At 37.0% G+C, this 26,161-nt stretch overlaps 1 protein-coding gene across 2 annotated transcripts in view; it reads right to left on the reverse strand.

Moving 5' to 3' along the window:
* The window catches only part of F13A1 (coagulation factor XIII A chain), a 163,747-nt gene that overhangs the window by 81,279 nt on the left and 56,307 nt on the right, over positions 1 to 26,161 (reverse strand). For both annotated transcript variants that reach the window (XM_004753663.3, XM_004753664.3), the window contains exons 5-6: positions 8,792 to 8,910; positions 6,047 to 6,154 (exon numbers count right to left, since the gene is read on the reverse strand). In XM_004753663.3, the coding sequence (XP_004753720.1) occupies positions 6,047 to 6,154; positions 8,792 to 8,910 (227 nt within the window). The remainder of the gene's footprint in view (positions 1 to 6,046; positions 6,155 to 8,791; positions 8,911 to 26,161) is intronic.

Raw genomic sequence — 26,161 nt, forward strand, 5'->3', positions numbered from 1 at the left:
TCAAAGTTCTGATTGGCAATAATGTAAATTTTTGACACAAGAATGGGGAAACAAATTATTATTACATATTCATGGTTTTTCAGTAGATGAAAAGTTTCCAAAAATAAGATGCATATGGGGAAATGTGAAAAACTCCACAGTGGTGGCATGACAGAAGACAATGGTCATTGAGCACCTAGGTCCTCAATTCGCCCCAATACAGGCAGTTTTAGCTGCTTATAAACCAAAGGCTCAGCTAGATGGTGCCTTTTAAATTTTTATTTTATTTTAAAAATAAAACTCTTAGGGAACTATGCTATTGTTGCCCTGTATAATTAGGGAATAGATTTCATGTTTGTATCTCTGACTTCACAATTTATTTGGGACAACGAAGGATGGAATTTCTAACCCAGGTGAATTTTTAAATGTAATTTGAGTAGTCATACTAGTTTGTTGCTTGGAGAGGTTTGCTTGATGTGAAACCTACAGTAGGATGCCAAAGTCAACAATTGGAGGAAAATAAAAGCATGGTTTTGTAGTAAGCCTCTTGTGGAACTGCTTGGCAAGCTATAAAAGAAGTGATGTCAGTACTTTTTTTTTTTTAATGCATGCAAAGAAAAAAAAACTTTCTAAATACTAGAACAAAGAGAAGTGAAAGCAAAATGGGTAAGGTAAACAATAGCTCTATTTTCAGCTTATCCACGAGATCATGTATGCCAAAGGACCAGAAGCTCTGGAGTCTGCCTTGTCTGCAAGTTCTACAGCCATGCGTCTTGTATTGGGCCCTACAAAACTCCAGGACCTACCTCCAGTTGTGGTCAATTTGATTTACTAGCTGGAGTTCAAGATTCTTTTACAACACTAAAGAGTACACCAAACATCAATTGGTTAAAAAAAGTTCAAACTTGAGTTAGTTCCCAAAAGGCATAGTCAGAACAGGGTATTAATGGGGATTAATGATGGCACTGTGGTTCGATATTAGCAAAAGACCAGGGTTAAAAATAAATGTGGATATCTCAAGGGAAGCAGGAAAGTCCAGGCTGGCAACAGTATAAAGACTAGAATTTTAAAATATGAAACTATGTTGACATTTCTCTCCTCTGTCTCTTTCCAAAATTTCCCAATATTGTCACATTATTAATATTAATGTTATTAATATTGTTATTGAATTATGCCCCTAGAGGAACAAATTACCCCCAACTACATTTTCCTGTAGTGCTTTTGGCAACTGGCTCTTCGGGTATAATTTCCACCTCAGAGAAGGGTTTCCATGAATAATAGCATAGTTTATTATTGCTGTGGGCTCTTGTCAGCCATTCTTCTAGCTCTTTGTCCAATATCCCAACACTTGCTAGGCCAGTGTTTAGTCCTGGGAAAACTCCATGCAAAGCATGAGAGATTTGGTTTCCCATACAACCCTATGCTTATTTCATCAGAGAATATACCATGTTGTGTTGACACATTCTACTCATCGGCCTGTCTTTTCTATTAGACTGTTAGGTCTTTGAAGGCGGACATTATGTTTTATCTACACTGTACCCGAGTATCTAGACTGGTAGGTTCTCAAAGGTTCTCAACAAGTACTTGTTGAATGAATGAGTTAACATTGAGTGTTTTACTACTATCTGCACCATCATAACAATCACTACCACCATCACCAACATGGTCATTCCATGACCATAATCATCACCACCACCATCATTGACACCATCGTCAACAACCAATACCACCATCAAACAATATTTGGTGCTTATCCTCTTTGGAACTCTCTCCTGAGGGACCCAATGCCTCTAGCTATTTAGAATTTTCTGGTTTACACCTTTTTTCATTTATTCCCTTTTTTCATTTATTCATTTATTCTGGATGTTCTGGATGCCATTTGCTTGATGTTGGTTGTTGTTGTTGTTGTTTTCCCTAGGAGACAGCTACTTAACTTGATGTTGTAATTGTATTATAGTACTAACGTGTTGGTAGTGGCCTTCTAAGGTAATATGATCTGACAGCAAGAACACTATTTAGTTCCAGTTCAGCCATTTATTTGTTATGTGACCTTAAGGGACATCATTTCCAAGGGCTTCTTCCCCTATCAGACTCCTGGAGAGTCTTGCAGATTTCATGTACTGGTACTGTGTGCATTTCAACACAGATTTTCTGTTGATAAACTCTCAACCCAAAAGAGGGAACCTGTATGGAGGTGAAATATTAGGGATTTCACAGAAAATAAACAAGTGGTATCCACAACAGTGGCCACTCAACCAGCAGTTTATCTCCCTGGAGAGCTTCTCTGCCCACAGTTTCTGCCAGATCCAGTCAGTCGTGGGACAGGTAACCTAACCACCCAGCTGCCAGGCTATACTGTCATTGCCTTTCCCCTTTCCCAGAACTGTGTTGTTTTTGTCTCAGATGGCATAACATACTGTTCGGATAGTCTGACAGAGGCTCAGAGTCCATGCCTGGTTTCTTCACAGTGATTCAAGGCCAGCAATGGGATGCTTTATTAATGCCCTGTGAGCAAAATGAATTTTCAGAAGGCACAAAGCATCCTTCTACAATTTTCCTGGCACATTTCCTGGCAATTGTTCTGGTGGGGCCTGTCACATCAGATTTGAGGTAGAAAGAAAACAATAATCACACAATGTAATTTAAAGGAGAAAGTATAACTTTGGGCAAGTTTCTTCTTTTTTCTAACTTCCTCTATTTAAAATTTTTCTCTCTTCAGTCAGTTTGCAGTGTGGCTTTGGTAAAATGTACCACTCAGTATTTAGAAGGGCCTAAATAAAAGTCAGCTTATGTAAGGTTATAATATCTCAGACCCAGTGCACCAACAATGAGATTATAGGACTTTTAGACTTTCTTTCTCTTGCAAAAATCCAGTAGCCCAAGGCTGTCCAGATTGTCATAAACTTTTCTAGTTTTCACATCAAAGTGAAATAACAGCAACTCAAAATGAGGACAAAAATAAGATACTGAATTTATAAAGGAAAAAAACAGAAGAAAGGAGAACATTGGTTTGAAGAATAAAAGGATATATGTGCTACCACTGGGAATAGCAAACGTGGTTTGAGCAGAGAGACAAAATTTTGTTTTAAGAATGAAGTGAGGCCTGGAGAGGTTGAGTGATTTGTCCTGAGTCACATAGTAAGTTCGTGGTAGAGTCAGAGCTGAGGGTTCTGATCTGACATGGGCCAGAGCTCTTCCCATATGATGCTACCTCCACTTTTGTTTCAGTAGAGAAAGGAAAACAAGCAGGTGTTGATTTTTTAAAATATATTTTATTTATTTATTTGATAAAAAGAGTGAGCGAGAGAAAGCATGAGCAGGTCAGTGAGTGGGGGGAGGTGCAGAGGGAGAGGAAGAAGCAGACTCCCCGCCAAGCAGGGACCCCAGTGTGGAGCTCAATCCCAGGATGCCAGATTCATGATCAGAGGTGAAGACAGACACTTAAACAACTGAACCAACTAGGTTCCCTGAAAAGCAGCAGGTTTTGAATGAGTTAAGGAGGGTGAGAGGAGAAGGTTATGTCCATTGCATAGACTGGGAAACTGAATCACAGGAAGGTTTAGTGCTGTGGTCCTCACTGGGGATAGTTTTGACCCCCAGGGAACATTTGGAAATATCTGAAGCCATTCCTGGTTGTCACAACAGGTGGTGGAAGGTGCTACTGTCATCTCTAGGGTAGAAGCCAGGTATGCAGCTAGAATCCTCTTGTGCCCAGACCAGCCCCAACAACAAGGAACTATCCAAGGTCATCGACACTGGACAATAAAGATTTTTATCTGGGGATTATGCCCTCAACATCCAGATTTATATTACTATTATTATCATTAGAAATTTTTCACACCTGAATTATTGTCTGTACTCATTTAGCATTACACACCCACCAAATCCCTGCAAATCCCTGCGATCTTCAGTGCTAGACTTTGTCATGACCACAGTAGGCAAACTTGTCTTTGGGGCCTCAATCATCTGCTCCTCTTGCTGCTACTGGGGCCTCTTCAGGTTGCTCATTCCAAATCCTTTGTGGCAGAAGTTGATCCCAGGAAACTGAACTGAAGTCAGTGCCGTACCCATCCCAGAGAATTTGCATGTCACCATGTCTGGCTGTTCTAGCACTGGTATCCTGTGAAAGGAATTTCCAGCCTTTGTGATCAGGCTGGGCAGATATATAAGAAGAATTCCTAAAATACCCAGCAGCAGCCTCTGTTCTTCCTGCCGACGAGGCCAGCCCCCTGAGAAACCAGGCACAGGCTCCTCTGCCTTGGCATCGATGTTTTGACTGGACTCAAGCAACTTCAGAGCATTTTCTTTCTGGGCTTTCTTAACACATCTCATATTTTAAGGCAAATTTTTGAGAAATTTGAGGGGGATCTTTGTTTTGTTTTTCTTTCAGTTTTTGTTTAACTTCACTCAACAATTTCAGGATAGATATCTAAAATTTGTGAACAGGAGAGGAGCTGCCTAAATGACCAGAATTTTCAGACGCTCAATATTTCACTTCCTAAAATCATTATAACTGAATAGATTTTGAAAGATTTACAGAGCTCTTCTAAGGATTAAAGGAGAAAATGCATATGAAAAGGCTTTGAAAACTATCAAACATGTATTTTGTGTATGTAAACAATAATGGGGGTGGAAACAACTACTGTCCAAGATAACCCAGGATTAAACAATCAACAAAATGTAAAGAAAACATTCAGAATAGGAGAAGATATTTGCAAATGACATATCTGATAAAGGGCTAGTATCCCAAATCATAAAGAACTTATCAAACTCAGTACTCCCTGAAATAATCTAGTTAAAAAATGGGCAGAAGACATGAACAGACATTTTTCCAAAGAAGATATTCATATGGGTAACAGACACAAGAAAAGATGCTCATCATCAGGGAAATACAAATCAAAACTACAATGAGATATCACCTCACACGTGTCATAATGGCTAAAATCAACAATACAGGAAACAATAGATGTTGGTGAAGATTGGAGAAAGAGAAAGAAACAAAGAGAAAATTTGTTTTTTTAGAAAAGCAAATCTCAAACTGTTGGTGGAAATGCAAATTAGTACAGCCACTGCAAAAAACAATATTAAGTTTCCCCAAAAGGTTAAAAATAAAGCTACTTGATGATCCAGCAATTGTACTATTAGGTATTTATGCAAAGGATACAAAAATATTGATTCAAAGGGACACATGTACCCAGATGTTTATAGCAACATTATCAATAACAATCAAATTATGGAAAGAGCCCAAATGTCCATTGACTGATGAGTGGATAAAGAAGATGTGGTATATATAATGAAATATTACTCAGCCATCTAAAAGAATGAAATCTTGCCATTTGCAGTGATGTAGATGGAGCTAGAGTGTCTTATGCTAAGGGAAATGAGTCAGTCAGAGAAATACAAATACCATATGATTTAATTCATATGTGGAATTTAAGAAACAAAACAGATGAGGGTATGGAAAGGGTGAAGTTAAATAAAATCAATATTGTTCATGCAAACATATTAGAATGAGAATGATGGTATGCATAATGTCTTCCCTACTTATCTCACGCAATTAATGTGAAGAATTAACTACAAACTATAAGCTAAACTAACTTTCATAAACTATGAAAGCCCTATGGTGAGGTATTATTATAATAGAAGCTAGGATTTAGACTCATTTACTTCTTTATTCTTACAGTGGGTGTGAAAATGGAGAAAAGCTATATATTGCAATTTTCTCTCTCTCTCTCTTTTTTTTTTTTGTGTGTGTGTGTGCTCCTTGATGTTTCTTTGTTTGATCAATAGATTATAGTTGTGACATTTTGTCGTGGTCACTCCTCAGTCCCAAGGCAAGAGAGTCTAAGAATAAGTGGTCTGTGGTATCATGTCATCTATCACCATTTGTCTGAAGCCAAAGAAACATATAGTACTGAGATAAGATTTTGTTTCATAGCATTTGACAAGTCCAGGGAATTCAAATAAAAGTTTAAGTATAAGTCATCATTTCAACAACTCTTAATGAACTGGCATCTATACTGAGGCAAATGATGTGTAATCAACATAGTAATCAGTAATTGCTTACCATTGCAGACCCAACACGGCTGACTTTGATGGGATTCCCTCTACCAGAAAGATCCATCTCTGCTTTGTCCATCACATACAGGCAAGCATCAAGGATGCCATCTTCAAACTATTTGGGAAAAATTAAAAAATAAAATGAAAAATATAAAGAAAGAAAAAAGAGAAACTACTTAATGTCCACTCTGCAAGCCCAACATTCTCTGCAAAAAAAAAGAAAAAAAAAGGAAAGCACAGCCTTAATGTTTAGAGAAGCACATTTCCTATAAAGTAATCACCCATAATCTTTAGTATGAAATATTAAAGTAGGAGGAAGAAAACATCTTCCTTTGTTTTTCAGTAAAATGGATAAAAACTTAAAAGCAAGCTAGAAACATAAATAGAACTACTGGAGAGCTGGTATACTCAAGGATCATGAACTGACTTGAAGTTCTTCAGAAAACTGTGTAAATTAATTTAGAAGATTTCTTCAACATGTGGGCTCTGGTGCCAAAGGCAAAGGAATGTACCAAAGGATGTACCAAAGTCAGGCCAAAGTTTTGAGACCTCAAAAATAACACAAATCCTTGCACATCTCAAAAATAAATGGCTCTCAGGTGTGTCATAAGGAGGTATTTCAGACCTGTATACCTTGCATTGATAATAGTAGGATACCTTGTGTCATGAATGATTGTCCAAGTTTTTTCCTCTTTTAAAATAAGGGAGACTCCATGGTCTCTTTATCTTAAAGTCTTAAAAGACTCTACCTTTTAAAACAAGGTGAACTCCTCCAAAGAGAGGGCAGGAAGGTCTAGAGAAAGATTACATTATCAAGGGAACAGATTAGAAGTCAGTTCCATTGCAGGATCTCTCTGTTCTTAAAGATGTTTCAGGACTTCTTACAGAGAGGAGCATGGGAGGCTGTTCATAGTTTGATTTCCTTAGAAAGAATTGCTGGCCCCATGCAACACCAGAATTTTTTTTTTTTTTTAAGAAAGGAACAGGGACAAAATAGTAATAAAATAGCAAAATGGGGAAATTTCTCCTATATTGGATCTCACTGAATAAGAGGTCTGAAAACCTTGTATATCCACGCACGTACTTGTGACAGAAACCACAATTTTAATGGCTAATTACTATGTAGTTCTTTATTAAATCTAGTTAAAATACCAACTTTCTGGAGAACCTAAACTGATAGGATGGTTGTTATAATGTAAGGGCACTAGTTCTTCAGATATGTAAAGAACTCATTTTTCTGGTTCTTATTAAGTACCATCTCTCAGTCTGTGGGACTTAAAATTTTGAGTGAACTGGGGAGGTAAAGAGATAGTCACAGGATAAGTTGTTTGCCTGCACCATTGCAAACTACTGGCTTGGATATTTGTTTTGACTAAAAGACCCAAATTAAGGGACTCTGAGTGGCAAGAGAGACAGATAGGGCTCAAGGGTGTCTACCCAAAGGCTACTCAGCATGCTGGCTGAGGAGAACCCTGATCACTTGGGATTCTTTCCCTCTCTTCCCTGTTACCCATCTTGGTGTCTTCTTTCCTTATTAGCTCTCTACAAAATGTTACTTTGGGGACACAAATAGAATCACACCTAAACATTAGGAATTAGGGCACTAGACAATAAGCAGTATCATGGATTGTATGTTTTTCAGGAGAGGAAGGCTTGTAACCAGGGAGCCAGCCTGGGATCCAAAAACAGGAGAAGAGCACACAGATGATTAGCTTGATAGGACATCAGAAGTGCAGGTGACCAAGGCTGAGCACTGGGCACGCGATTCTCAGGAGTCCAGGTGGAGAAGTAGGTTGTAAAGTCAGGCAGATAAGACAAGAACTAGTGATGGCATTGATCCCAATGGGCAGGCTGGATCAGGGGTAAGGGAGGCAGGGAAACTCACATGGAAGTCAAAAGAAGGCATCAGAAACCAAGAAAATATGACGCAACCTGATGAGGCCAGGTTCCATGAAATCTACCATCCTGGATACGCAGAGCAATGGTGCACAATTCCAATCATCTCATCCAAACTCTCTGAGAAATGACACACTCATCTTTTCTTATGTTGCTAATGAAGGGTCTTCACTGAGTCACAGGACATACATTCTTAGGGGAATATGGCAGAAAAATCAGTCGCTTTTTCTGTTGTTAGCGATATCCAACTGAAATAGTTTGGATTATTGAATATCTTAAATGGAATACTATTTATTATTTTATATCCAAACAGTAATGTGAGATTCTAGTTGATAAAATGTCTCAAAGTAAAAGTCCAGTGGGCCCTCCTTTGATGAAATGGTGATAGTCTCTTCTAATTCTAATTTCTAATTTTCTAGGATCTTATACTAACAACGATTTTAAAAAGGGGATTTCTTTGAGTTGGGCACACACCTTACAGTATCCTTTGCAACAGCATCAAAACACTTTTCCTTATAAGAAAAGGAAAAAACCTATTCCGTGTTGAAGAACAAGTTCTAAGGTAATGTGATTTGACTGTACTGGATGCCAAGCATTTCTCACTAGAATGCTATGTTATCCATAGAATCTCTGATCTCGGTAACCTTGATACCTGAAGATACGTGCTTTCAGTGGATAAATTACGTAGTTGCCTTTTGAAGTCTCTGCTCCTGTGCTGTCAGCCTTGGAGTCTCAGATCCTCAAATGTGGGAAATTGTGTATGTCTGATATCAACATATGGCCTTGTAGTGATACATGTGACAAAAAAATATTAAGGAAAAATGTCCTTGACAACGACAAATGTTAAATGGCTCACCTGACCATAGCTCCAGCTTCTACTCTTGATGTCATTGAAGTCTCCATAAAAAATAACCCCGATGTCATTCAGGACATATTCTTCCTTTTCTTTCTCATCACCCAGGTACACAGCATCCTCTGCATCAGAATTCAAAGATAATGATGATTACCAAACCAGACTGCTTTAATATACTTGTAAGTTTGTTCTGGTCCTAAGTGGCATTTTAATCAACTAAATGAAAAACAAAAAAAGTCTTTTGTTTCACTAAAGAGAGCTCATTTCCCGATGTGTAATTTCGGCAATGGTGAACCTAATCCGTAGCCAAGATCAGTATCCGAAGGATGACATTTGTCAGAAACCCTGGCTCTTTAAATTCCAAGTAGTACAATTAAATTGACACGTCTCATTAAACATTTTTAAGATTCTGGGACATCAGTAGTTTCAGAATCAGAATTCTGGGATGCAGATACAAATCTGTTACACAGATCGAAAAATAATTTCCAAGCTATTAACATTAATAGGAAACTAGCCGAACTGAAATGTTTAAAACAAGTCTGGGATGTGTTAGAAGAATCTAGCATGGTCTGTCTCGCCTGGTGTGTGGCCCATCATGGACAGGAGGAGACAGGCTGGGGGTTGTCTCCTACCAGTGAACAATCCTTGCGGATGTGCTGGTAAGTATGTGTGTCCGACCAGCCTTCCAAGTCAGCTTCTTCCACTGCAAGGACTTTTCTCCTTGTGGCCATAATCTCAGTAAGGCCACGCTCCCCATATGCCTGCTTCATAATTAGCCTGATATTTATTTCCAGGTCAAGTATGAAAGCCGCAAAAGCATCACTAACAAAGGCAGGACTATACAGGTACACTCAGATAAATTTGCATGGCTGGAATAGGGAGACATTTGATTCTGACTGGGGACATGGTTTATTATGTTTCTCTGGCTCCCTATTACCTTTTTGGAGTTGTTTCCTCCTCATTCCGTAAGACTTTTATCATTTTCTTTGGAGTAGATGTCAACCTTGGCTGCATATTAGAATCATCTGAGTAGATTTAAAAACCTTTAATTCCATCTGGACTGAACTCTAGATTGATCAAATCAGAATTTCTGGGGGCAAGATCCAGATATCAAGTGTTTGCTTGTTTTCTCCTTTATATAATCTTATTTATTTATTTATTTATTTATTTATTTATTTCAAGCTCTCTAGTGATTCTGATATGCAACCCAAACTGAGAACAAATGCTCTAGGCCTTTGCTGTTCAAAAGAATCATTGAAATACCAGTAGCTTCAGCATTACCTGGGAGTTAGTGAGAAATGCAGAGTCTCAGGCCCCAGCTCAAGACCTAAGGAATCACACCCTGCATATTAAGATCTGAAGGGGATTTATGTATACATTAAGGTTTGCAAAGCATGGCTCCATCCAGCCCGTTTAGACCCCCATTCTGGGTTATATTACAGCTGTGATTAAATCTCCTGGAGAGTCTTTGGTCTTATCTCCTCCCCAGTACTTTCTTTTATCTTCCTGTTTCTACTTTCTACCTCTTGCCTACTATTTGGTTGGTTTTCTGCAAACACACACACACACACACACACACACACACTTACACAGATACTAATATCCAAAAACTTCACATATTTAAAGTGTGCAATTTCACAATCAAAATAATATAGTTATCCATCACTTCAAAATTTTCCTGTGTCCCTTCGTAATTCTTCCCTCTGGATTCTCTGACCTCTCACTCCTTCCAGGGAGCCATTGATCTGCTGTCTGTCATCGTAAATTCATTTGCATTTCTTGGCATTTTATATGAAAAGAATCCTCAGTGTGTACTTTTTTTGGGGGGGGGGGTCTAGCATCTTTCATCCAAGCTAGTTATTTGGAAATTCATCGATACCATATCAATAGCTCATTCATCCCAAAGCCATTTCATGTTTCCAGGAAAATCAGAGTCGCACTACAAATGTACTGCAGCCTTTCCCTCTTCCCTTGCAGATGTGAGCTCTTAGGCTTCACATTGGCCATTCAGGGTCCGGAGGTGTATGGCCCCTAAACCAAAGTGAGAGCTTCCTTTCTAAGTGGAACAAACCAGAGACGTGACAACTGTGTTCGAGGTCAGTGTTTCTGAGCAGAAATATGAAAGAACACTTTTAAAAGAAAATCTCATAAGGATGTGTGTGAAGGGGCATTGACTGTTTACATGCATAGTCCTCCACCAGATACAATCAAACACCCTGGAAAGTAAAGGCCACTTTTGCTTTCATCTTTTTATAATAGTGGCTTGACTACTGTGACCATTGTGATAAAAAACATCTTAGTCAAGTGGGTTTCAGAGGCCTGTTACTGAGACAGAAATCTCCTCTTAAGATCACTGAGGTCTAGAAGTGCCATTTGACAATGTGTTTTTAACACGTTTTCATTATAATATGAGATGTTTATAGCCTTGTCCTATAAGATATTAGAAATTGGATTGTATTATAGAGCTACTATAATTTAAATGGTTGATATAAAAATAGATTAATGGGTCAAAATAGAGAGCCTAGAAATAGATGTTACTGTATGCATGTTTCTATGAAATCAATATATGATAAAGAAAATACTATAAATTAAAGATGACTGGAGTGTTTATTAAATTCAGCTGAGAAAATTGGCTGGTTGTGAAAAGTAACTTCTCTGTACATCAAATAAACTGAAAATTAATTTAAAACCTGAATTGAAAAAGAGAAAGCAAAAGAAATTTAAAATAAAAGTAAAAAATTGAATATTTGGTCTCTAGATGAAAAAGTTTTATCTAAACAAAAATAATAGAAAGAATTTTAAAAAGATCTAAAAATTTTTATTATTTATTTATTTATTTCAGAGGAGAAGAGGAAGAGTGAGTTTGAGTCGAGGGGTGGGTGGGTGGATGGGGCAGAATGAGAGGGAGAGATATAATCTTCAACAGGTTCCACACCCAGAGCAGAGCCCAATGCAGGCCTTGATCCCACAACCCTGAAATCATGACATGAGCTGAACTAAAGAATTGGAAGCCCAACAGACTTAGCCACCCAGATGTCCCTCCGTGTTTTTTTTAAATATAAATATACCTTTTGAATTTCAGATATAATGTAATTTAAAAGTTCACTACAGAAATATTTGCAATAACAGAAAACCTTTGCAAATTTTCCTTATACATAAAGAATTCCAATAAACTGATGAAAAAATTAAAAAGTGCTTTTAAAAAGTCAAAAAAAGAAAATGATTTCACAGAGAGGAAATGGAAACAGAAAACAAATATATAAAGACAAATTTTTTTTAATATAATTTTTTATTTTTTATAAACATATATTTTTATCCCCAGGGGTACAGGTCTGTGAATCACCAGGTTTACACACTTCACAGCATTCACCAAAGCACATACCCTCCCCAATGTCCATAATACCACCCCCTTCTCCCAAAACCCCTCCCCCCAGCAACCCTCAGTTTGTTTTGTGAGATTAAGAGTCACTTATGGTTTGTCTCCCTCCCAATCCCATCTTGTTTCATTGATTCTTCTCGTACCCACTTAAGCCCCCATGTTGCAACACCACTTCCTCATATCAGGGAGATCATATGATAGTTGTCTTTCTCCACCTGACTTATTTCGCTAAGCATGATACGCTCTAGTTCCATCCATGTTGTCGCAAATGGCAAGATTTCATTTCTTTTGATGGCTGCATAGTATTCCATTGTGTATATATACCACATCTTCTTGATCCATTCATCTGTTGATGGACATCTAGGTTCTTTCCATAGTTTGGCTATTGTGGACATTGCTGCTATAAACATTCGAGTACACGTGCCCCTTTGGATCACTACGTTTGTATCTTTAGGGTAAATACCCAATAGTGCGATTGCTGGGTCATAGGGCAGTTCTATTTTCAACATTTTGAGGAACCTCCATGCTGTTTTCCAGAGAGGTTGCACCAGCTTGCATTCCCACCAACAGTGTAGGAGGGCTCCCCTTTCTCCGCATCCTCGCCAGCATCTGTCATTTCCTGACTTGTTGATTTTAGCCATTCTGACTGGTGTGAGGTGATATCGCATTGTGGTTTTGATTTGTATTTCCCTGATGCCGAGTGATATGGAGCACTTTTTCATGTGTCTGTTGGCCATCTGGATGTCTTCTTTGCAGAAATGTCTGTTCATGTCCTCTGCCCATTTTTTGATTGGATTATTTGTTCTTTGGGTGTGGAGTTTGCTAAGTTCTTTATAGATTCTGGACACTAGTCCTTTATCTGATATGTCATTTGCAAATATCTTCTCCCATTCTGTCAGTTGTCCTTTGATTTTGTTAACTGTTTCCTTTGTTGTGCAAAAGCTTTTGATCTTGATGAAATCCCAATAGTTCATTTTTGCCCTTGCTTCCCTTGCCTTTGGCGTTGTTCCTAGGAAGATGTTGCTGCGGCTGAGGTCGAAGAGGTTGCTGCCTGTGTTCTCCTCAAGGATTTTGATGGATTCCTTTCGCACATTGAGGTCCTTCATCCATTTTGAGTCTATTTTCGTGTGTGGTGTAAGGAAATGGTCCAATTTCATTTTTCTGCATGTGGCTGTCCAATTTTCCCAGCACCATTTATTGAAGAGGCTGTCTTTTTTCCATTGGACATTCTTTCCTGCTTTGTCGAAGATTAGTTGACCATAGAGTTGAGAGTCTATTTCTGGGCTCTCTATTCTGTTCCATTGATCTATGGGTCTGTTTTTGTGCCAGTACCATGCTGTCTTGATGATGACAGCTTTGTAATAGAGCTTGAAGACAATTTTAACTGAGTAGTAACCTAAGAAGTGCAAAGGTTTGCAAGTAAATTTTCATCCACAAAAACATAATTTCAATCTATTTTTATTCTTTTACAGATAATATTTTTTAAGTTGGCTTTAAGGTTTGTTTTTTTCTTTGAAGTTTTGACATTTAAACAGTTTGCATTTAGGTGTGGGTCTTTTTCATTTACTAGGTTTGAGATACTCTGATCCTTTACAGTTTGACAATGTGAGTTTTTCTTTAGCTCTGGGAATTTCTTTCTCCTTTATCTTTGACTATTTTCTTCTTTTTATTTTTCCTTCTTTTTATTTTTCTGTATTTTCTTTTTTTATTTATTTTTATTTTTTTTAAAGATTTTTATTTATTTTTTTGACAGAGAGAGATCAGAAGTAGATGGAGAGAAAGGCAGGCAGAGGGAGAGAGGGAAGCAGGCTTCCCGATGAGCAGAGAGCCCGATATGGGACTCGATCCCAGGACCCTGAGATCGTGACCTGAGCCGAAGGCAGCGGCTCAACCCACTGAGCCACCCAGGCGCCCTCTGTATTTTCTTATAATAAAATACCTTTTAGGCAGATATTGAACTTTCCAGATAATCTCCATTGTCTTATCATACTTTTCTATCTCTCTCTGGCTCTCTCCTTCTTTGTCTGTCTCTCTCTATATGATATATACATATATATGTATATATCTAATATATATCTAATATACATATATATGTATTATATAAGAACGTATGTTAAGAAAGAATATCATCAGCACTTCCAGAAGAATTGAGGAATTCCTGGAACAAAAAAATGGTTGAATGAAGTATGGTATATAATGAACAGCTATATAAAAACTTTGGAAGGATCGTTATATGCTGCTATGGAAGAATATCCAGGATCTCATTTTCAAAACGAAGTGCACAAAATATATATATAGTTTACTGCCTTTTATTTAAGAAATAAGGGAGGTAAATAGATAGCTAGATACATATTTATATACATTCACATATGTGCTTATATTTTTAAATGTAGAGATAAGCCAAAAAATTAACAAAATTATTATCTAAAGTGTAGGAGGGATAGTTGGGAGTTAGACTTTCTCTCTAAAGTGTCTTTATTGCTTTGTAGCTTGACTTTGGGTTTACATAAATGTTTTGTAAAGTCACAAAACAAAACTAAGAGTAGAGAGCCCAGATATGGACCCTCAACTCTATGGTCAAATAATCTTCGACAAAACAAGAAAAAATATGCAGTGGAAAAAAGACAGTCTCTTCAATAAATGGTGCTGGGAAAACTGGGCAGCTCTATGTAGAAGAATGAAACTAGACCATTCTCTTACACTGTACACAAAGATAAACTCAAAATGGATAAAAGACCTCAGTGAGAGACAGGAATCCATCAGAATCCTAGAGGAGAACATAGGCAGTAATCTCTTTGATATCAGCCACAGCAACTTCTTTCAAGATATGTTTCCAAAGGCAAAGGAAACAAAAGCGAAGATGAACTTTTGGGACTTCATCAAAATCAAAAGCTTCTGCACAGCCAAAGAAACAGTCAAAAAAACAAAGAGGTAACCCACGGAATGGGAGAAGATACTTGCAGATGATAGTATAGACAAGAGGTTGATATCCAGGATCTATAATGAACTCCTCAAACTCAACACACACAAAACAGACAATCATATCAAGAAATGGGCAGAAGATATGGACAGACACTTCTCCAATCAAGACATACAAATGGCTATCAGACACATGAAAAAATGTTCATCATCAGGGAGATTCAAATTAAAACCACATTGAGATATCACCTTACACCAGTTAGAATGGCCAAAATTAGCAAGACAGGAAACAACATGTGTTGGAGAGGATGTGGAGAAAGGGGAACCCTCTTCCACTGTTGGTGGGAATGCAAGTTGGTGCAGCCTCTTTGGAGAACAGTGTGGAGATTCCTCAAGAAATTAAAAATAGAGCTTCCCTATGACCCTGCCATTGCACTCCTGGGTATTTACCCCAAAGATACAGATGTAGTGAAAAGAAGAGCCATCTGTACCATAATATTTATAGCAACAATGGCCATGGTCACCAAACTGTGGAAAGAACCAAGATGCCCTTCAATGGATGAATGAATAAGGAAGATGTGGTCCTTATACACTATGGAGTATTATGCCTCCATCAGAAAGGACGAATACCCAACTTTTGTAGCAACATGGACGGGACTGGAAGAGATTATGCTGAGTGAAATAAGTCAAGCAGAGAAGGTCAATTATCATATGGTTTCACTTATTTGTGGAGCATAACAAATAGCATGGAGGACATGGGGAGATAGAGAAGAGAAAGGAGTTGGGGTAAATTGGAAGGGGAGGTGAATCACGAGAGACTATGGACTCTGAAAAACATTCTGAGGGGTTTGAAGTGGCAGGGAGGGGTGGGAGGTCGAGGTACCAGGTGGTGGGTATTATAGAGGGCACGGATTGCATGGAGCACTGGGTGTGGTGAAAAAATACTGATACTGTTATGCTGAAAATAAATAAATAAAAAAATACTAAATAGAAATAAAAGACAAAACAATTTTTAAATAAATGAAGCCAAAATGAAGCAAATTAACATGACTGGGTAAATAGATTAGTGAATTAACCACAGAAAACTATTTCAAGTTACTTTAAAACAGAGTAATTTCACTATATATCCCCAGAGTAATTTCACTGTATATCCCCACTATATATTCTTTAACATAAAGAAAAACTGTAAAATAACTATGTTGGTACTAATAATATTGATATTGCTATTTTGAAATAAATATAACATAAGCAATCATGTTAATGACACTAGAAACAAAGATCTGCAGGATAAGAGAAAAATGCATAAGCAAAATCAAATAAATAAAATCTGAAATCTTGTATTTTAACTTCAAGCAACTTATTACATAATATTCCTTTGCAAATAATTTTAGATTTAGTGCTATTTTTCCTCAATTGCTTTATTAATTTTTTTTAATCTGGAAGGAAAGTCATTCTTTCATTTTTTTTTTTTCATAATGTCTTGCCGGCCTGTTATGATACTTAGTACTGTAGCTGCAGAAATTGGTATTGTAACTCTTGCTGCTACGGAGTAAGAGCTGGACTGATTTTGAGTAAGAATGAAAGTATTAAAAAATCTAATATCAAAAGGAAGTTTTCTTTAAAATCTTTGTAAAATGGGGCCATCTGGGAGGCACAGTCACTTAAGAGTCTAACTCTTGAATTCGCCCAGGTCATGATCTCAGGACTGTGAGATCAAGCCCCACATCAGGCTCTACACTGGACATGGAGCCTGCTTCAGATTCTCTCTCCCTCTCTCTCTGCCCTTTTCCCTTCCCCCACCCCCCTCAAAAAAACCCAAATAAATAAAATCTTTGTAAAATGGCTGTAAGACTGACTCTTCCTTGGAAAACATCATGACTGATTGAGGTTTACATGATTGCTGGCCCTCCCAGCTCCAAACATTTCTGTAAGTTACTGTGTGCCTATGATTCCTCTTTTAATCTTATATGCACACTCATTTCCTTACTTAAGAGAAAGAAAAACATATTTTTAAAAAAAGAAAAAATGTGGGGCACCTGGGTGGCTCAGTGGATTAAGCCTCTGCCTTTGGCTCAGGTCATGATCCCAAGGTCCTGGGATCAAGCCCCACATCAGGCTCTCTGCTAAGCAGGGAGCCTGCTTCCCTTCCTCTCTCTCTACCTGCTTCTCTGCCTACTTGTGATTTCTATTTATCAAATAAATAAAATCTTAAAAAAAAGAAAAAAATGTATTGAATAAATCAACTTAATATAAAAAATTATTAAATACTTCTTTAAATAGTGTAACTTAGTCATTACAGCATGTCAATGATAAATTCAAAGAATTTTTTTTTCCCTGAAAATGCTACCTGGAGACTATTTTGCATATGTAGGTGTTTTGTAAAATAATCTTGAAAACATACCTTGACATGTTTTTCGTCAGATTGCATTAGGCTTAATTTGTTTTGTTTTGCTTTTAATTTAAAAATGACTTTAGTATGGATTAATTCCATGGTTGCCATATTAAGAGATGTATATCAGAGCAGTAATACTGCAGAAATATTAATGGGTATAAACTTTGGGGGTAAGGGGCTTCTTTGTTTCTTCTCTGCCTATCCTTGTCAATTAAGGTATTTTTTTTTCTCGACTCATAAATCCTTTGATGCTTTTAGCCAGAAATTAGCCTTATAAAGCTATTTTTGAGTATAGTTTGTGTGAAAAAAAAATTCCCTTTGGTAATAAATTTTCCAAGCTGAACTCTAGCAAGATATTTTTCAGTTCTTTTATTTTATTAGGCTCTGCACTTTTTCTGTAATATTTTGTAACACTTGACTTTTTTGTATTTTTGCCACTTGAAAGCTTGGTGTAGTTGGTCTGTAATTAAGTTTCAAATTTGAAACCACTGTTAGTTTTGTAATCAAAATATAGGTATTTTTGTCTTTGTACATGTCATTCCACCTACAGCTCTACCTGGAATCCCATTGATCTTCTAGCTACCATTCATTTCTTCACAGTTCACAAATGAAGAATATGAAATTCAGTGAATGCAGTTACTAATCCTATTGGGGAATGACTCTCATTTAACCAAAATTAAAATGTATTTTCACTAAAATGAAGATACAAGTTGATGATAAACTCTGAAGTTGGAAGACCTTCTCACTTAAGACTCTGAAGTGATTTATTCAACTATGTTCTGGGTTACTGCTCTTTACTTTGTTCACCCGCTGGAGATTGTGATTTTTTAAAAAGATGGCCATTCTAATGACTGTCAAATATCTATGTTTTAGAAAGATATAATATGAAAAATTTTAAAAACATGTATGAAGGAAGAGACTGGCTATCTCTTCCCATATTGTTGTGCTTATTCTCTTAAGGCCTACAAATACATTTTTGGAAGTTTGCTTTCACCATGATTTTTCATCAACAAATATTATTATGAGATTTTTTCCATTTATACTAGTCCCTGAAATATTATGAAGTGTTTCAATCAGAGCATACTATGATAATCAGAAATCTAATTCCATTAAAATAAAATATCAAACAAAAGAATTTTTAAAAAAATAAATTTAAGTTGAAAATATCAGTATAGCTCATGATACATTTTCTCTTTAGAAACCACATTGTTAAATTCTATCCACAGAAAAGAAATAGAAAAAACAACCAATATAGTAGCAATGAGTCTCTTGAGCCGGGACTATGGTCTCTAAGTACCATTCCATTCCCTTCCCCCTTCCATACTAGAAGGGTACTCAGGTTTCCTATGAGAAATGACTCATTAAAAATCTGGGTAAGTAAATGTACAAGACCAGCTTGAAATACTTCTTACCAGAAAATAAAGAGGCTATTAAAGATTCTAGGAGTCATGACAAAGGAATCAGAAATAAACTTGAAAGCTCCCACTGTCCAAGAATAAGACAATTCAAGTATCAAAAAATAAGTTATCACAAAGTATTAAAAAAATTCAATATTCATAGATTTATAGTAATTTAAAAAAATCATTGGTTATCTCTACAGGGTGCTAAAAACCAACTCATTATTCTGATAACTTAGAAATAAGGAAAGGGACACATATCTAGACTTCTTATATGAATACTTCCTCAAGGCAGCTTGATGCTAATAGATGCAGAAGGAATGGCAGATTAGAATATTGCCATTTTGCAATCCCTAATGAAATAATGAATCTAGGCTAAAATGATTTGTTAAAAGGTTAGTGGGGAATTTCATAATGGATGTAAGACTGATAAAACCTGATCCTATTGATAAATCTAAACATCACTAAAAGAGGGGCAACCAGACATCATGTACCTCCTGATGGGATGGATGCCCTGGGAAGTGTACAGCATGACTTACGTAGTATTCTTGCTCTACCTTCCTATCCCTACCACAAAAAGAGAATGATTCTCATGATGATAAATCTGATTGAGTCTCAGATCAAACTAACCACTTAATAAATAAAGGGCTAGAGGAATGTTATGTGACACCAGGTGATGGCATAGAAACAGCAAAATCTTGATAACTATTGAATCTGGGACATATGTAAGTAGATATTCATTGTACTACTCTTCCTACTTTTGAGTTGTTTGAAAGTTTTAATAATAAAAATAAACCCTGCTAAAGGGCGTAAGAGAACTTGAATAAATAAAAACATTAAAAATGTTTCTAATTGCATGTGAAGATTCCAAATTATAAAAATTTATGAATTCTACCCAAATTAATTTCTATATTAAATGAAAACCCAACTAAAATTCCACTCATACTTTTTTAGAATTCTGCATGCTGATTTAAAAGTTTATCTGAAAAGGGCGCCTGGGTGGCTCAGTGGATTAAGCCTCTGCCTTTGGCTCAGGTCATGATCTCAGGGTCCTATTGAGTCCCGCATTGGGCTCTCTGCTCAGTGGGGAGCCTGCTTCTCCCTCTCTCTCTGCCTGCCTCTCTGCCTACCTGTAATCTCTGTCTGTCAAATAAATAAATAAAATCTTTTTTAAAAAAGTTTATCTGAAAAGACAATGTGAAAAAATAACCCCAAAATAAAATGTTGAAAATAAAGAAAAATGGGGGGAATTTTCCCATGGTAAACTGAACTTTGGTTCTAACCCACCTGATCCTGTATCCATGCTTTTGTCATGTAACTACTCATCCTTCTTTCTAAAGGTAGAACATCCCCCTTTTGACTTTGGGGCTTACTTTGGCTGAAAGGGTGTTAGTCGATGTGATGCAGGTAGGGGTTTGAAATGTGATTGCACACTTGAGCATATGCTGTTGCATTTCTGCTATCACCATGAGAAAAACATATCCTAGCAAGCCCACTAGCCACAGGAGGATGAGAGACGCATGGAGCAGAGTATCTCCGCAGTGGGGTGGTAAGGAGTGAGGCCTCTCTGGCTATTCTCAATGCAGAGCTGGCCAGTCCGGCCCAGTCTACAGTAGCCCAACCACAGACAAGCCAGATCCATGAGATAACATGCTTGTTGTTATAGACCAGTGACATTTTCTGGTCCTCTCTTAATGAACATTGCTGTGATTATAGCCAACTAAAACAATGCTATAATGAAACTGATTTTGACATAGTAATAGATAAATACATGCATAGAGCTAAATGTATATTAAACCTTAGTAGATGATAAAGTTGGCATTTAAAACCAACAGGTAATGATATATCTGATCAATAAATGATGTTTTGATGACTGGCTATTCCTGTGGGAAAAATTTTTCCATAAGATCTTTTTCTCCCACTAACACAAAATTTATCAATTGATTTAAAAAGATTCATGTGTGTCTTTTCTTGCTAACCCTTAATTCACCTAAATTGTCCCAGATATGAACAGGTCAAGAAATGCAATGCTCAATAAACATACACAAAATGTTCAACTTCATTAATAATTAGAGATACATGAATTAAACCATGAAATGTTAATGTATTACCAAATTTTGTCCATCATGTTAGCAAATATTAAAACAAATGATAATAGCTGGTGTCAATGAAAACATAAAAATATGAATATTCTCTTGTGTTGTGGCTATATTATAAACTACAGCAGCATTTTTAAAAAAGATTTTATTTATTTGTTTATTTGACAGACAGAGATCATAAGCAGGCAGAGAGGCAGGAACGGAGGAGGGGGGAGTGTGCTCCCTGCTGAGCAGAGAGCCCGATGTGAAGCTCAATCCCAGGACCCTGAGATCATGACCTGTGCCGAAGGCAGAGGTTTAATCTACTGACCCACCCAGGCATCCCTACAGCAGCATTTTTAAAGGAGTAATTTGGCAGTATCTATGCAATTTTAAAATGTGAATTGACTTTGACCAAGCAATGCCATTTCTAGATATTCATTCTACAGAAATATGTTTGTTTAACATCTATGTGAAATATTCAATATAACACAGTATTATGGTGAAAATGGGAGGAAATCAAAATATTTATAAGCAAAAGACCAAATTGATTATGGTACAACCACACCCAGTAGTCATTAAAAAGAATATGTATGTACTGATATAGAAAACTTTCCAAGATATATTATGTAGGGAAGTAAAGTATAGAATAACATGTATAAACAATGTCCCCTATGTTTTGGAAAAAGAAAGTAACTCTATAGAAGTATATATGGAAAATTATAGCAAAGTATCCAGAAAAATATGGAAATCAAGAAAGTTAAAGTTAACAGTCCAGAAAGTTAAAGTTTTCTAAGGAAGTGAGGATCGGAGGGTAGGGGAGAAGGAAATTTCACTTTTTACCGTATAAAACTACACGTGTTATTTGAAAAGGACATTCAATTAATTGAGGGCAATTCAATTAATTGTCAGATTAAAAATTAAAACCATTCAAAAATTCATTAAGGGGTGCTTGGGCGGCTTAGTTGGTTAAGCAACCAACTCCTGGTTTTCAGTTAGGGTTGTGAGATCGAGCCCTGTGATGGGGGTCAGTGCTCAGCATGGGGTCTGTTTGACATTCTCCCCCTCTCCCTCCCCACCTCTACCCTACCCCCTGCCCATGCATGTGTGCATGCACTCTCTCTCTCAACTAACCAGATAAATAAAATCTTTAAAAAATGCACTAAATGGATGGAAATACACCAAAATGTTAACAGTGTCTGTGATTTGTAGATCTCTGAGTTCCTTTCATGCTTCCATTATTTTTATTCTATAAGGCTTTCATCATTAGATGAGAGTTTTAAGACATTTTTAAAAAGTTCGTTTTAAATGTTGCATTTCAGTGATGTGCCTATTTAAGAAGAGGTTATGTTCAGCTCTTAAATATCACTTTTTCCTCCTTAGTAGATATCATCATATAACCATACCTTTTAAATTTCCGTCAGGTCTCCCTGCACCCTTTTCTTCCCAGCACAGGTTGGATTAAACCTTGTTCCCCTAGTGTCCTATGGATGCTGTGGTCACATCCATCCGTATGGAGATTATTCTGTAATTTAGTTATTAATTGAAAATACATGTTTTTAGTATTTACCATGTGCCAGAAAATTTCTGAGTATGGTAAAACAACCAAAACAATAAACTCATTAAAACTCCTAACACCCCTAAGAGGAAAGTATTACCTTTCCCTTATTTTATAGATGAGGAAGCTAAGGAAAATGTAAGTAAAATATCTTTGTTAAGGCCATAGTGCTAGTAAGACGTGAAATCAGGACTTGAATCCTAAGCTGTTCCCCAAGGAGGCTACGACTCTTGGTCTCGTATCCCCAGCACACAGGACAGAGTGCCCGGGAACATGACGCAATAAATGCCTACAGCAAGATTGAGAGATGGGGATGGATGTCTGGAACTTGGAGAGTGAGAGAAGAAGAAAGTGATGGATTTACTATTGGGCTTTAGGTTATTATTGATGGGAACTTACAAATTTAAATGGTAAACTATGAATAAGGAGGAGTTTGAGACCAGGCCACCCTTTTCCTTCCAGCGGCTGAATTAAATCTCACTTCACAACCAGCGGGCATAATCATGAATCCTCAACAAGCCAAGGAAGTCAAATGGGAAGTCTTGATTTTAATTTTAAATTTATTTATGATTTTAAAGGAAGATTGAGGGTAGAAAGCAGTGCTTTCTTTCCCCTGTTTTTATTCAGATCTGTCACTTTAAAATATAGTTGTCCAAAGCTAAGATTAAAAAAAAAAAGAAGAAGAAATTATATCACCATGGAAACTCCAAAAAACTCCCTGTGTTTGATAGGCTAACAAAGATAAGAAGACTTAATCATTTGCCTCTGGACACTTTTATTGTTGGTGTTTTGGTGTTTTTGGTTGTTTGTTTGTTTTTAATTTCTGGTTTGTTTCAGAGGCATATTGAGGTTTTATTAGATTCTGGGGCAAAACCTGGTTCTCTACCTTTGTAAAATGGAGGATGCCACTAAAAGTAAAAACAGTGACAATAACCCACTGTTCTAGATACTCACCAGTTCGAACTGTTGGAAAGTGTGTGTGTGTGTGTGTGTGTGTGTGTGTGTATGTATACAAGTATGGGGATTGGAAGCTATACCTAAATCTATGCAAGTTGGTAGCAGGAGGTAGGTCTAAAGAGATCATAGAGTTAGAAGGAGCACCAAGGACCTACTGACAACTTCTTGATACTAAGTGACCTCTGGAAATTTAAACTCAAGAGGAAAACAGATTACACATGGCATCATTGGTGAATATTGCATGATACCTCCATCTGCTTTCAACATGCCTTATAAAGAACTGATTGGTGACTGATAGGAGGCAAGTAGTAAAGAAGAATTATCTCATTTATTTTACTATTTCTCTGGTGGGGATAACGTAGTAATTTTAACAACAGCAACAACAACATTGTGGGCTGAGAATTTTGGGATTCACTTATAGGGCTGAGTTTAGCCCCATTGGAAATTACCACTTGCCTTCCACACACAGAAAAAGTAAGAATTTATGACAAACATGTAAAAAGGAATGCTGAGCCTATTGATTTTAGTATCTGTGTAACTTCTTTGAGAGAAGGATGGCTATTCATCACTGCCTAGGCTGAAAATTTCCTTTTGCTTATTTACATGCTATTTTAAAGTTAAAGTAAGTCCCATTTCCAAAGGCATTAAAGTCAAGCTCCGCAAAGCAAACTCAGGGGTGAAAGAAAACTACAGTGCCAGGAATGTTATCATGTAAGTCGTCTCTGAAGAGACCACCTACCAGCTTAAATCAGAATTTGGTTTTGTTTCTGATCCTTTGGAAGAAATAATAGCTTGGTTCCTTTAAAGAGGCAAAATGTGTCACCTCTTTAGAGAAGGGAGAAATTTTGAGCGAGGGGATTGGGTATAACTTTTACCTGCCTCCCCTTTCTATAACAGCTGAGCATCACTGAAGAAAGAAGGAAGACATGTTGGATGAATGTAATCACTCTTCAAGGGAGTGGCTTCACATGTGGAGCAAATGTGGCTCTACGTTGGTGTTATCATGGTAGCTTTTCCATCTCAAAGTAGAGCAGAGGGGGTGGTGAACCCCAGAATCTGTGTGTGCTATCGGCATGTTAAGAATCACTTCACATCTCTGAGAAATGGGAAATGATAGAGCCCAGAAAAGAATGGCATTTCTAGAGTCTGTGCTTTTGTGTTTTTCCTTTGGAAGGATCCAAAGTCGCTGTCTTCCTAAAATGGTTTAATACAGCCAACTTGAGGTCCACCTTTGCACTCATTAACTCTGGAATGAAACAAATCCAAGAAACACAAGTAAGGAGTTCCTCAACAATTGGGTCCATTTCATTCCTTGCAAACATATTGTATTATGTTACATCTTAGACCAGCTTGGGAAGTTTATTTGATTTGTGCTGATTTACTAGTTTTGCTGGCTAAGGACTTTTCAGGTACTTAAATATCTTCAGAAGATAGACTATTATTCATAAAGCAGTTCTACAAAGAAAATGTCAGAGATTCTTTACTTAGTATCCTCAAAGAGAGCCCGTGCCCTTGTTGGCATCCTTATTATTTTTTTTCTTTTTTTTCAAAGAAAAGTGTCATTTGATCTTATAGCTATCAACCTGGTTTTATTTTTATTTATTTACTTGTTTGTTTGTTTATTTTTAACAGCAGGACTTTCAATGTTGTAGAACATCATAAAAGCTTCTCAGCTTGACACCTACTTCTTCTTTCTCTTATTACACAAGATGGGATGCCAGTGGTTCTGGTTTTAAAGATAAAAGAGGGTATCCTGACCGAATCAGAATATCCAGGTTTTAGCCCCAGCTTGTTTCCTAATTTTCTATATGACCTTGAGAAATTTATCTAACACCACAGAGTCTGTTTTCTCTCTTGAAATGTGAGGCTCATAATTCTCTCTCTGACCCTCAGAATGATGGTTATCAGTTCAATTCAGTACACATTTGTTGAACATTTAACTTGGTACCTGGCACAATGCTAGGCTGAATGAGAGAAGAATCCTGCTTCTCAAAATACATAATGCAGAGAGATGCTGGCTTTGAGCACTCTTTGTAGAATATAAACAACTACACATAGAAGGAATTAGATACCATATGAATCGGCTGATGATTAGACCCTTTCAGCTCTGCTCCTTCCAGAGCATCTCAAAAACAGCTTTGGACCTTGATTCTGGGGTCATCTACATGCCATTGGAAAGAATGTCTACTATGAGCTCTCTGAGCTCCCTGCTCATTGCAATGCTTGGTGTGAAAAGGATGAATGAGCCTCCATATCACTTGAAAGAGTGATATGTGCTCTTTTATTAAATAGGAGTTTTGAATAAATAAGGGCTTAAAATTTTCATATAAGCTTTTAAAAAATTTTTTAAAAATTTCATAAAAATTCAAGTAACCAACTGATTGTTATTTTAGGCAAATACTATTCTAGGGGCTGGAGAGGGTACAAAGATAAGCCACTGACCCATTTCTCTTCACCCTCTGGCTAGGCCAGGTGACCCTCTTATATATTCTTGTTGTGCTATGACTTATGTTAATACTTTTTACAACTGTAAGTCATGTTTATTAGTAATTTATTTGTGAAATATTTGTGGAAACTCTGTGAGGCAAACATTGTTTGTCTTTTTCACTACCATATTCCCAGTGCCCAGTTCAATGCTGACCCTTAGTATTTGTGGATGAATAAGTAATACTGTCATACTAGCCATGAGTACT

This window comes from Mustela putorius, unplaced genomic scaffold (assembly GCF_011764305.1).
Source record: "Mustela putorius furo isolate JIRA1106 unplaced genomic scaffold, ASM1176430v1.1 tig00003870_pilon_pilon_pilon, whole genome shotgun sequence".
Classification (NCBI taxonomy): domain Eukaryota; kingdom Metazoa; phylum Chordata; class Mammalia; order Carnivora; family Mustelidae; genus Mustela; species Mustela putorius.